At 38.9% G+C, this 14,123-nt stretch overlaps 1 protein-coding gene across 1 annotated transcript; it reads right to left on the bottom strand.

The window, feature by feature from the left end:
• Positions 1–399: 399 nt before the first annotated feature.
• gdf10a (growth differentiation factor 10a) lies at positions 400–8,365 on the bottom strand. The gene is made up of 3 exons (XM_044136613.1): positions 7,890–8,365; positions 3,384–4,480; positions 400–3,284 (listed from the first exon to the last, which is right to left on the bottom strand). Exons 1-3 carry the CDS (start codon positions 8,092–8,094, stop codon positions 3,093–3,095), a joined length of 1,494 nt encoding a protein of 497 aa, XP_043992548.1. The 5' UTR covers positions 8,095–8,365; the 3' UTR covers positions 400–3,092.
• Between the last annotated feature and the right edge of the window lie 5,758 nt (positions 8,366–14,123).

The raw sequence follows: 14,123 nt of genomic DNA on the forward strand, positions 1-14,123 counted from the left end.
TCTTGATAATCCCTGGAATCAAGTGGCTAATTGGCATTGTGTCAAATTTGAAAACAACTAACACTTCACTCTTGTACATGCAGTATCAATTAACCCTCAATAAAAATATTTTCTTAAATAAATTGTTTTAGGAAGAAGTAGACAAAAGAAAAAGAAAAAAAGCTAAATAAGTAAATAAATATAAAAATGGTAAAAAAAAATCTCAGCTATTGAACAGATATATTTCCAAATTAAAGGCTACGGTAAACTAAGTAAATAGGCATATTAATATTTACAGAAATTACAGTTACAAATTGCAAATTTAGTATCAGTCTATGCCATATTAGAGTAAATGTAGCAATCTGAATTGGTTAACATAATAATTTACCAAAAATAATATAACACCTTTTGACATAAGATGGTACTAACTTAATTTTATTAGTGCTTCTCAGCAGACAAAGATATAATCAAAACAAGTGTTTCAAATGTCTCTTCTATACATACCCATGATCCATGAACATGGCAAAAATACTACTAATTTAATATTGGACAGCAATAATTAATCACAATAGGGCCTTTTATATCCTTCCTCTCTGAAACATGTAGCTGTCTTTGGGACAGTTTTCTTTCCAGGTGTTTTACAAATACAACATGTTGTCATTATGAACAGATGTATCACACTAATGCCGAATTTCTGAGTAGTAATTGGATAGTTAAATAATCTCGACACAAGATAAGCTGTCTGCAAGCATCTGCCGGAACGAAAAAAAAAAAAAAAAAAACACACTTGGAAATGCTCTATGGATGAGCAGAAAAAGGGGAAGTGCTCCATGTTTTGAAGTTCAAGTGGCTGACGTCCTGATGGGTGAAGGTTTGCTTCCTCCGTCAACCATTTATCCGTAGCAGCCCACATCCGTCACATTATTCGCTGGACAGCTGATGCCTGAGCCTTTGGTGTGGGGCAACAATGGTTTCAAAGGGCCCGCTTCTGAGTGGAACCTTCCTGCTTTTGTACACCAATGATGCTAAAACCATGGTGTCCTTTAAGGTTTGTTTTGATACAAAACTTCACACTCTGAAATTTCCAAGAAAAACTAGTACTGTGTAAAATAATAATATTACTGCAAGGCCAGTGGATTAAATTATTTTTATTCTAATTCTTATAAGGCAAAATTTTCATAATTTAAGCAATACACAAGTAAAAAAAAAAACCCAGTATAATCTGAAAAGTAGCATTACATAATCTAGTTACTGTTAGAGTCATATTAAATCAGATTTCACATCCAAAATACCAAACAAACAAAAAGAAAATAACTTACAAAACACATGTTTTTATTCGAACATTCTTGAAGTGTTAGAGGGGAGTTCCTGGGTGTGAAGTGCTTTCTACAATTTGAGTCTTTATACAACATAAACAACATATTGGCTGCAAACAAAATTACACATATGAGGGTATAAAGTATGCACAAAATTGGAAATGTTTTGTAATCTTGTTTTCTGAATGAGCTGCCAAATAATAATGTGATTTTGCAGTCAAAGATTTCACCTTCTACAGTATTCTTACTCCTTTTTACATCTTGTCATATTAGATACACAAACTTGGATGTATTTGGATGAGATTTTAAATGACAGACCAACATAATGTTGAACAAAATGTGTGAGCATGTATGTGGAAATGATTATATGGGTTTAGTATTTCTTTTTTTCTTTGTTTTATTATTACTTTTTTAAAATAAAAGTATGAAAAATGTGGTTGTGTATTTAAATTAAACCACTTTTAAACACAAATATTCCAAGCTTGGAGATCTCGTAGGACACAGTTTGGTCCATCTACTCAACATAACGAGAGCATGGAACAACTGCCAGCCTATTCAAAGATTTGACATCAACTGGATCAATGTAAGTTTTGTGATCCACAACTCTGGCAATAATGGAAGAATGGGAAGAAAATATGCTAAAAGAAAGTCTTGAAAAGTTCCGTTTACAATTTACCGCAAGGCATTCAGGGGTATGAAGAAACTCACTCTTGTCAGATGAGATTAAAAGAGAGTTGACTGTCCTATGGTGTAGGGAGGTGACTTAAAATGGTGAAACATGTTTAAAATGGTGAAACATCACCCTATGGAAATGCTTTTATTCAGCAGGAAGAGGGAACTTGACAAGAGATGATGGGAAGATGATTGGATCTAAAGATGAGGGAGTTCTGTAAGAAAACCCTTAGAGACTGCAACAAATGGTTTAGATGAAAGAATATAGATGTATTAGAGAGACTTAGTCAAAGCCCAGAACTAAATGTTAAATTTGAAATTGCATTTCAAAGATTCCATCCTGCCAGTCTGCTGTGCTTGATGGATTATTATGCAAACACAGATGTAGGTCTCTAGAAGTTGGAAGAAACCTAAAAGTGGTTATCTGGCTCTGACTTGGGGGTTCTGAATACAAATGAACACCACACTTTACATAGTTTTATTTGCAAAAGAAAAAATAGCACCTGTCCTTGTATTTTCACTTCACAAATTAGAGTTTTGTATTGTTCTGTCATAAAATCCCAGGGAAATGTTTTGAAGCCCCTGTGACAGACAGGCGACCTGTCCAGGGTGACCCCGCCTCTCGCCCGGAACGTAGATGGAGATTGGCACCAGCAACCCTCCTGACCCCATTAGGGACAAAGGTGAACAGAAAATGGATGGATGGATGGATGGATGTTTTGAAGCCTGTGGTTGTACTGGGAACAAATTTTAAAAGGTTCAAAATGTATGAATACTTTTGCAGTGCATTGTAAAAAACCCCACAAACTCAACATGAGTTGTGTTTAAAAACTTTCTGCTATTAAAAAGGAAAACATTTCTTAAATACTCTTCTGAACAGAATGCATTCGGCAACATATAACCTATGGGTCTTCTTGGAGATACAAAACACTGTCTGTGATTCTCCTGTCAGTGCAGAGGTCAGTCAAATTCAATGGAAGTGATTCATTTATAACTCCCTTATTCCTGAAGAAATGTAGGGTGTCATTTTTTTCCAGCATCAGGAAACCTGTTATCCAATGCAGAGTTCTGCCACCTTTACAACTGTTGTTTCTCCCTTTTTTGCGTTCTCCCCTCACCACTGTTCTATCGGCAGGAACAGGATTGGACGGACATGTTAGGGTAAACCTTGAGTACCAGGTTTCTGGATTCTTCCTGGAAGAGAACAGCCAGAGGACTCATGTTTTCTGGGACACAGCAGGGTTCGGGAATCCCAGGGATGATCCCAACAGCTCGGACTATGCTCTGAATGGTGGCGTGGTTGGATGGCCTGGCAGCCTGATAAAGTTTAAGGAAAGAAGAAACATACAATTGTGACCAGGATATAAGGCAAAGTAGAAAGAAACAAGAGAAGATGTTGGATGTGTGTACTCCTACCTGAGGCATTGGAAAACCACATGCACCAGCACAGTAATAGGCATCAAATGACTCGGGGGCTATAACCCATTCATTCCAGCCAATATCAGCAAAATCCACTCTTAGGTTCCTCCTGGAACAGCGTCTGTTATGGCCCCACTGCCGTCTCCTGGCTTTCCGCATTGTTTGTTCATCAAAACTCAGAACAGATGACTGAGTGTTAACCCTGCCCTTGTGTTTTTCCTGATGGCTCCGCTCACTCTTCTGTCTGTCACCAAGAGAAAGTATTGAACTATCTTTGAGGGTAGTTGAATCGTCCGTTTTAATTTGTGCTATTCTTTGTTCTCCTTTGAGGCTCTGAGGTTCAGCTTTGTCTCGCTCTTCTCTGTCTTGACTCTTCCCCATCTTTTCTTTCCTCTCTGTTTTAAACTTTGGTTTGAGTGCCAGGTGACGGTTGATCTCCCACAGGTCCTCTTTTCTGTATTCACTGGGTCTGTAGTTGACGTCGGGCAACTCGTTGCTCTGAATGGTGTCAGGGAGTGGATTTATTTGTCTTCTTATTCGTCCCTTTAGTCGCGGTGAGGAGTTAGACCTGTGCTGGACTTCTGCTCCCTCACTTATTGGGTCATATCTCTGAAGGCTAGCAGCAACACTGTTTGGCTCTGCTAAAGCTTGGTCATTGGCATACAGCAACAGGTAGGGCATGCTGGCAGCAGAGAAAACATCCTCTTGTTTTTTATGGGGCTGTTGTCCAAATTCCAGTTCCAGCGACAGCAAAAACTGACCCCTATTTTGAGCTTCCTTTATTATCTTGGTCACATCTTTCATCTGCCAAACCCCTTTCCTGTGGGGGTAAAAGGTCACGTTACCTATAGATGACCCCACCGGCTCAGATCTAACCTCCAACCCAGAAGAGAGGGAGCGAAACAGCAAACTGATGGACGGAGAAGGTTGTGTGAATGCGGAGTGGCACGATGGGCTCTTGAAGCGTTTGCAGAACCAGGGTCTTGTAAGTGTGTGCTTATCTAGCAGGAAGTGGAATGTTGCAGAGAGGATGGCCTCTGATTCCTGAAGGGTTGTTAGGTTAAGTCTGTACACAATCCTGTGGTCAGCAGAGTCTGAAGAGACATTAAATCACAGTCAGCACACAGTCATTGGAGAATCAAATAAGGTTTATGAATAAAATTACATTATTAAGTATATATATGCAAATATTTACATGTTCTATAAGTAACTAACTCATTTTTAAATGCACAATTTATTTTTAAGTTGATTAGAATTCCTTGGAACTTTTAATCAGTTCCTGAAGACTTGGGGAAAAGGCTTTCTTTTGTTTTTATGACAAACTTAAAGTAAACACAAGTCAGCTTGAACTGTGTTTACTTTACTGGGGAACAGTAAGCTGTAAATCACACCATGGACAGTGCAGCAAAGAGCCACAATATTTTACCTGAAGGTGAGAACATACTGATTGCAGTGTGTCTGTGTGAGTCTTTTCATGGTTCAGCTGTTATCCACGTAGAGAAAAACAGCTTAATGGGGACCAGCTATTGATAATGTTAACCCTTCCCTGGCTTTAAATAGTAAATGTCCTGTATTTCCATAGCACTTCACACTACATCCATGCACACGTTTAGATGCTGATGATGGCAAACAACTGGATAGTAGCCACAGCTGCTAGGTTACATTTACTGAGACGATGCTGCAATGGTGACATCAGGCCAGTGCATTGCACTTGCCAGGTGGAGTGAAGCAAGGCACACTCCACCTGCCTTGCCACCACCAGCTGGCAAGGCAGGTGGAGTGTGTTGCCCAAGTGTCTTGCAGAACAAACTCCTACCACTGTCACCACCATCATCTCAAACTTAATCGTCATGCCTTTTGCATCACTGGACCAAAACATGAGGTCAAGTAACCACGAAATGGCTCAAAGGGGCATAATCTGCCTTCTTCCACATCCATCCAAGACCCCAGATCTAAATCCTTTAGACCTCCCCTGAGTGTTGAGCTAAAGAGCAAGAAACATCCACTTTGTATGATTTAGACAGACTGCATAGATGAAAGGTCAAAGATCCTTCTGTATGTCTTCTAATCTAAAACAGTAGAAGTTATTTTTGCTAGGGGTGGAAAAAATATATCCGCGTCTATACATTTTGTTTCTGAAGCCCTAAAGTGGAATTTACTTTTGGAATAAGAAATTAACCAGGATCAATTGAATGTGCTTTGGTTGTTTTTTTGCTTTTTTTTTGGTTTTATGAACAAAATGTGACAGATGTAACAAAACAGAAAAACGGAGCAATGAGAAGCTGAACTGCATTTGAACTTTGTTATGTGAGATTTCTTAGATTAAATGCAATACGTTTAGAAAAAGGCAAAGCTCTGAGCCAAAGGCACTTATGTGTGGTTCAGTTTCTCCCCAAAATAGGAAAAAGGCATTTCCTTACATTGTTGCATGACTGAACCCTGAAACTGTTGAGCAGCTCATTGGTAGGACGTGAGAAGGTGTGTCCTTAAGAGGAACCAGACTCTGGGTGAGCAGCAGGCTGCATATTCATGATCAACATTAACTTCAACAGCAGAGTTATTGTTCATTGTGTAAGACTTCGGCGGAAGTGTGGACTGAATGAAAAGATATATTTTACCCTGAATTCAGCCTGCATATGGAAGTGCTTATCCTCAGTTTCAGTTGAAGCTTTCCTTTAAGCTTGCTACAGCCTGCTCAGTCACTGAGATACAATCAACTTTTTCAGCAGTCCTCAAACCGTTGTGAAAAATCTCTTACATGTCTCCTTGGGTTACATGAAGCCTCTGCAGTAAAAATACACACATGTTATGATATGCTATCTGAGAGCTCTGCAGTGTACAAATGAAGAGTTGCATTAATAAAAGCAGCTTTAGACAGAGAGGAAAGAATGCGCATTAAGCCTCCTGTTTCCAGGACGTGGAGTCACTTGTTCCCCTCAGGACCAACTAACTTAAACACAGAAGCCACGACAATGACCCTCCTCTGCACAGATATCTGCCTGCCCCTGAGTTTTTTTTTTAGTTTTTTTTTTTTTTTACTGTATTGTATTTTACTGCACATGGCTCAAACACATTCTTGTGAGTCTGTCTAGGGTAATTGATCAGACCCTGCATGGGAGTGGCGCCGTTGCTTCCAGAGCCCCAATGAACTCAGCATCCTGAAACTATTTAAATGCATTCTCAGACTGATCCAAAACAATCCGAGATATTTAGAGTGCAGAACCGGCCTTAGATTGTTTGGGGCCCAACGCAAAAAGTTTTATTTGGCCCCCTGGAACTATTTAGAACGATTTACTGAGTAAACACTGTAAATAAACATGGAGACAAATTTATTTATCTAAGTTATTCCTTTGGAACATCAGTTTTGCAACAGTTCTAATTTATTTAGTCTGAAATGGCATATTATATTGCATCACAAATTTAACTGAAATACCATTGAATGCAAACAATTAATCCCAAAAAATGTTATATTAACCTGGTAGGTAAATATATTTCTATAGTGCCATGCTTTCGTATTCTGAATGCTTGTAATTTCTTTGACCAACTAGACAGAACTTTACAGTTCATGTTGGCAACACAATATAGATTTAAGTGGCCAAAATACTAAAGCTCACAAAAGATGGTGGGGCCATAGTGGTAATAGAAAAGAATTGAGAGGAATGAAAAATAATTTCAATATCTGGAAATTATATGACAATTTCTTATTTCACTAACAAAAATTGCTAGAAATAATGCATTGTCTAGTTTGCAATTACAGTGTCAATGAAATAAAACTGCTTCACAGACACAATAAGCTGCCGAACTGTTTTTCAACATTAATTTACGACTATTAATGCAGACTTTAATGCACTAATTTCTACGAATTATTATACAATAATTAAATATTTAAAAACTTCTTTTTAGGTTCCATCATTTGTGGTCCACCATTCACCTTCTAGAGTTCACTTTTGTTTTGAGCACTGCTGCACTTCTAGACTACAGCATCATCTCAATGCATGGCGTCTTGCTGTGAGCATGAGTTTTAGAACCAATACTTGCTACACAAGTCCTGGTGCAAGTTCAGAGACAAAATAAGTAATTACATTTTTGATGTATTTGCTTGATATCACATATGTTTCAATTTATTTATTCAATAGTATTTGGAAGGAAAAAAATATTGCTACTGTGTTAAGTATTGCTATTTGAAGCCTCTAACTCAAGACAGTTTTATTGCATTCCACCTCTACTATTAATATAACACTTTACTCCACATGATCTCTTATTTAGTCTTTCAATATTTTTTGACATAATATGAAGCTTTGTTCATGTATGACTTGGGCTGGCTGGGTGTCTGCATTTTGAATAGCAGTTAATGGAAATAACTGGAGGAACTTATCCTGCAAATTTAGTTCTTTGCAAATCCCAATGCATTTTAAAATAGCCTACTTATTTTTGCTGCACAGCGACTCCTTAATTGCTTAATTTGAGCGCCAATGCGTCATGCAGGTGAGCTTGTTTACACACCTTGGATGGCTCTGAAACTCCTGATAGTGTTTCCTTCTTTCAGGCGCTTCTCTCTGTTATAGTTCTCGTACAACCTATGCATATGCCGGGAGAGCATATCCTCGTCTAAGTCACTTGAGAGCTGGAGGAAGCCGGCGACTCCGGTAAACGATGCAGAGGCCAGGACGCAGATCAGCGTCAGTAGAGACAGGTGCGAGGAAGTCATAATAAGGACTGCCGTTTGTGGGCCGAGAACGATCCAGCAAAAACTCCAGAAATATCAAAAAGAGGAAACGTGCAGAGAAATGTCCAAACGAATCATAAAAACAATCCACGCTGTAAAAGCACGACTTTCTCCTCTGCGCTCCGTGCGCACTCTTTCTGCTCTCTGTCGGACTGTGTGGGACCTGGATGCTGAATGGGTTGGTCCGGGCAACAGTTGGGGCTGGTACTTTCACACTTGTGTGATCGCCAGCGGCTTCAAGGGGGGTTATAGTACTGCAGCGGTAAGGGGCGATGACGCACAATCCTGTCAGCCAACGGGGTCCCTGCAGAGTCAAGAGCCAGAAGTGAAGGTCATGAGGGTGACCCCCTTCTCTCCCTGCCCGAGATGTTAAAGAAGACGATGTTATATTTCCTTGCAAGCGGTTTTGGATCACTTTTTGAAAACAAAATTTGAATCCATTTGGTCAACTGAAATGTTTTTTTTTCCTCCTTGAGGGCAAAGTAATTCTACCTCATAATTTCCAGCTCACCACATTATTTCCAGTAACTGCTTTTGACATGGCCTCAGTCACACATAATTAGCATAGAAACACCTACAATAATAGTCCGACCAACAACCCAGGGGCTATTGTTAGAGCAGGGCTCCACATTGTGTACAGTGTTTAACGTGTGCGTGTTGGCGCTGAATTTGTTCATTTCAAGCAGCACACTGGTTTCAAACTTGTAACACTTTGGTCTGTGCTGCATGTATTTTTGTATGTTTGTGCTCACAGTGTTTAATCTGGTGTCTGGGGTTCTGTACAACAATGCTTGTTTTGTGGTGGTGGTCTCCAGCAGAGAGGCTGTAACTAGCTGGGGCCTCTCAGGTCATTTTGCAGCACACTGTGTGAATCACACACACATACACGCACAGAGGACTACTCAATACCTTTGTGGCCCCCAAGGGCCGCGCAGAATACTCCTTTTCACTATGTTCCACAACAGTGGCAGCTCTTAAATCTGGACCTCTCTTAGGGCATCCGTGTGTGTTTGTGTGTCCATGCATGCTTTAGTGACAGTAGAGTAGCTCACTGAAGTGGCATGCTTTATGGTTTTGTCATACCGCACAAACACATTGGTTTTCCTTTTCCCATATGGTGTTGACTTATACTGTGATGAAAAACAAACCATGATTAACTGCTGTGGTCATTTTACTGAATACATGCAATTATTCCTTCCCTGCCCCATTTCATCTTTGAAGAGAAAAGTCTAGTAAGATGATTAACCCCTCCTATGTAGATTAGGACTTGTGGCTATACAATATTAAAAAACATGCTGTTGTTTCTCTTGAATTAACTATATATAAAAACTGAAAAATAGTTGTGCAACAACAAACTGATGCTTTGTGATTACAAGTCATAAAACACGGGGCCTGTGTTGTTGCTCTCTTCTGGTGAAGAAAACAGAAAGTAAACAAAGAGGTTCAGAAAGGATTCAGAAAAAGTTCAACCTTAAAGCAGATTCAACATATGTGAGCACAGGAAGGAAAGTTCAAATGTGAAGAAAAGAGCATAAAATGGCCAAATCATATAACTGTACATATGCTCAAAGCCCTCATTAGCTTTCTAAAAGCTACTGAGTGCATTGAAAAAGTATTCAAACTCCTTGTAGATTTTATACTTTGTCACATTTCAACCAGAGATTTTACAGTATTTTCTTAGAATTTGATGTCATAGACCAATAAAAAGTGGTGCATAATTTTGAAATGGATCGAAAACGAGAAATAGTTTTACATCTTAAAACATAAAAAAATGCAGAGTGAGTTTGCATCTGACCCTTTTAACTCTGGTACATCAAAATAAGGTTGAGTGCACAGGATGATGACTTTTGTACCAAGAGGTGAAATGTTTGTTAGTTTAGATTATGTGCTCTGCTGTGAAAATGTACATTTATTTAAGTGAAGTGACATTTTTTAAAAATTAGAACACAGTTAAGATCTGCTCCCAAAATTTAGGCCACAAATCAGTGACCTCAGAAATCCTACTGACATGGTGGCATGGATGCATGAAATGACTAAGGTTTCTGGAATAGATGGTTTACTACTGAAACATTAGAATGATTAGACATCACTGGCCTCTGATGTCTCCAGCAGCACTGAATTGTATTTGACTCCTCAGGCTCTATTACAGGGACCACACTGTGCTACAGTTTGTTCAACATGGAGGTCCTTTTTCAGGGCTGTCCAAACCAAACAGAAGTTGTGTTCGACTCTCAGTGGGGGAATCGAGCGTTGAGAGGAATTAACCTTCCGGCATGTGTGAGACTGTGTGTGGTACAAGTAGCAATTGTTTTGGAATTTCTCCTTGTTTAACACCTTTAGATGGCTTTAGGTCAGACTTGGTGAATTACTTATTGTTTCCATGAACGGTTCTCCTTACAGAATAACAAGGGGGGCTTGTGCTATCTTCAGTAGTCATTGGGCAAGAGGCAGGGTACATGCTGGACAGGTCACCGCCAGGCCATTGCCGGGCGACACAGAGACAGACAGCCAAGCAAACACACACACACACACGCACACACACGCCCACACAGTTAAGGAAAATGTAACAACAGTCATGTTTTTGGATCTATGGGAGGAAGCTAGAGTACCCGGAGAGAACCTATGTATGCAAACTCCACCCAGAAAGAATACCATCCCTGCTATTTGCAGGTCTTTCTGAAGTTTGATGTATGTGGACATTTTTTTCTGCAGAATTATTTACAACCCTGAACAGGTCACCAGTCTATCAAAGAACATCACAGAAACACAAAGGACAAACCTTCATGAAAGAAATGCTTTCTGAATATTTACTTACTTTGTCATTCAACTTTATTATATATAACCAAATTTATGGACTAACCTGTTTGTGTGGAGTATTTATGTTTATTCCTCCTGCTGTAACATAACTAATTCTTCCACAGTTAATCTTTGCTTTTAATTTTAGTATATTTATCCTCAGATACCTACATGTGAAACATTTTTTTTATATTTAACAGTAAAAAACAGAATATACGTTGAGTCCTACACAGACCTCCTGCAACAGGCATTGGTTTTGGGCCAGACTTTGACACTGGTTGAGGGGTTATTAAGGACCTGGAATCCCACTACAGGAGTCTCACCCACTCTGCTTATATTGAGTGTGAGAACGAGCATGAGTGAGTGGGTTTGTGTCTGTGGAGACTGTAGTTATGCTTGGGGGTGTAACTCTGTGACCCATTCACATGATTAACAAAACATTCATAGAAGCAGAGGAATGTTATGTTTTTTGTGTAGGGGTGCACACGTCTGTGCACGCCGTCACGTGTGTAAGTGTGTGTTTGTGTGTCCTCGTGTCTGTGATGTTGGGCCCCCCTACAGTGACCCCACAGAGTGCACCATTCTGTCCACAAACAAAGGGCCAGCTGTTCCCTCCAATTCACCTATGGACCGCTCCAAAACCGCCAACCGTTTGCCACAGAGTTAACCAAATATTTCCATTTCTGCTCTGAATTTGCCTCAACAAATAGTTTTGAGTTTTGGATTTCTCTGTCCCCTCTGGCTCTTTGATTTTGATTTTGAGCCCACAGGTGGTCATGTAATAAAAACTCAGAGGACAGCATGGGACCCTTAAATTCAACAGATTAGAAAAACTGAACAAAAACAATGACTGTCTGATAATTTCACCTCATGTGAAGTTTTAAGGTTTTGGTGTGGAAAAATGAACAGACAGAGCTGCAGCTTGCTTTGGGAATATTTTTCCATGTTTAATTGGCTGATTCGGATTTGCTTTAGTTCCCTTCTGTCGTCAGTCTGCGGTAAAGCAGAGAAAGACATATTGTATTCAAAATCCCGCTGGTGGACTGTTTCTGAGCATGAATTAAACCACTTGACAGACAGAAAGGCAGGCTGACACAAAATGAATAAAAATTTACCAGAGTTCCAGATTTTCTGCCCAGATCTTCCTTACAAATCAGTTCTAATGTCTATCTTAACCTGGTTAAACACAGCAAAATTAATTAAATGAAAAATTAAACTGTTCAATCAGTGGAAAGCTTGGACTGTTTAAGTGAATTTCTTTCAAATGGCCATCAGCAGTGAATAAATTCCCTCTTGGTGACTTCATTTACTTAAATCAAGATTAGCTGATCCAGAAGGAGTGAAGCTAATAGCTCACCTGAGAGGGAACAAAGTGGACTTCTAACAACTAAAAATATCTTCAACCCTAGAAGGTTGTAGCAATGTTTTCAAAAATGATTTACTGGACCTTTAAACCATCATTATGTGTGCGTAGAAGTGGATCATTATTTACAGAGGAAAAGAAAAGGGGAGGCAGTATTGCAGCATTCAATCCTGTATGAAACAAGTACTTTGAATTGAGTATGGAAATATTTCCTATCAGGAGTACTGCCACATAAAAATGTAGATGATTGTAAAAGTAAAAAAAAAAGAATCACTTCTAAATCAGACACTGACCAGAAATTGTTTACAAACGTCATTTACAGTATGGCTCTTTAATGGTTTTGTATTTCTGTGAGTATTTTTTAATTCTTTCGGTCTTTCCTGAAGATTATAGTTATAGTTATTTCTTTTTGTCTTTAGAACTCATTTCCTGTTTTATTTAGACTTGTCTCTCCTGGAGCTCACTGTCCCATTTCCTTTCTGTATCCCCTTTTGGTTGATATTGTGATTCGTTGTCTTGTTGTACTGTATTCTATTTCTGGTTTATTTTTCCCTTTGTGTTAATTTTATTTCGGTTCACTATTATGAGAGTCCATGCGTTCAGTTAAAGAATTCATTTGAGGCATTTCAGTAATCCTCCCCGGTATGGAGTCATTCTTGTTGAATTTTACTAAGCCTCCTGTAATTTTCATTAATTTTCTCTTCATGTTCCCTTTTTGTAAAATTTACATTTATTATTATTAAATGTTATTATTAATAGAACCTCACTTTTGAGCCTCTCTTAGGCTTACAGTTTTACTCTACATTTAAGAGGTTATTTACATGTTATTGTCCTCATAAATTCAATTAGCATTGTGCTACATTTGTTTCTTTTTAATTATTTATATATCAATCATGTGTCCAAAGTTACGATTCTTCTAAAATGCCTGGAAAGAAACAGTAGTACTGAAGTTGCTGAGAGTTTGTCGTTTGGCTGGAGTGCAGATCAATCTATAGAGAAGGCGCTTTGAGATGTGACTTGTGCTGCACTGTTTTGCTTTCTCTGGCCCCCTTGATGTTCATTATGAGTAACACCATGTGCTGTTGCTTCCTGAACTCATCCCATGAGTCCATGACCTTCACACCTTTGCACAGGCTTCCCCATAACACCTGAGGTCGGCAGCCAGGATAGAGGAAAGTACACTGGGAGGGCGATCAGAGATTATTATAAATTATTCTAATTTTCACAATGGTGACTGAGTGTGGCTAATTTATCACTGTGTTTGAAAAGATATTAAATGTCCAGCTTATGTCAAGAATAAACTTACAATTCAACTTGAAGTTGCTGTGTTTTTTTAAAACTACATAAAACTTTGTACCTGGGAAACTAGTGCGTTTCAGATGTGAAACAAATCAAGAGTCCAAGTTGTCACTGTGTTTATTTTTACTATGAGTCTTGAATAGGTGGTGTAATGACTTGTATTGAATTTAATAATTACAATTATATGGACTGATATTTTACGAGAATGTTACATGGTCCCTTTGTTTGTTGTCATAGTTTAATCGTCTTTAAAATTACATGATCTATAAAGATCCACATCTATAAAGAGTGGCGATACTATATAAACATTGTGGGACTACCAGTATAATGACAGGGGCTTTTCAAAAGTCTTGATGGACGTGTCCTATTGACTCATGCTTTAATTTGCATCTGTCGAACATCATTTAATGAGACGTTCTGTGATATTTCCCAATAAATTTACTCTCCTGGTGGAGTAGGTAGCAGCGATATTCATTTCCCAGTTGTGGGGGGTTCAGGTCTCCCGTTGTGTTTCGAACTCTAATTGAATCTGACCGTTGCTCGGGTGAAGATA

The sequence above is a fragment of the Gambusia affinis genome, linkage group LG13 (assembly GCF_019740435.1).
Source record: "Gambusia affinis linkage group LG13, SWU_Gaff_1.0, whole genome shotgun sequence".
Lineage (NCBI taxonomy): Eukaryota > Metazoa > Chordata > Actinopteri > Cyprinodontiformes > Poeciliidae > Gambusia > Gambusia affinis.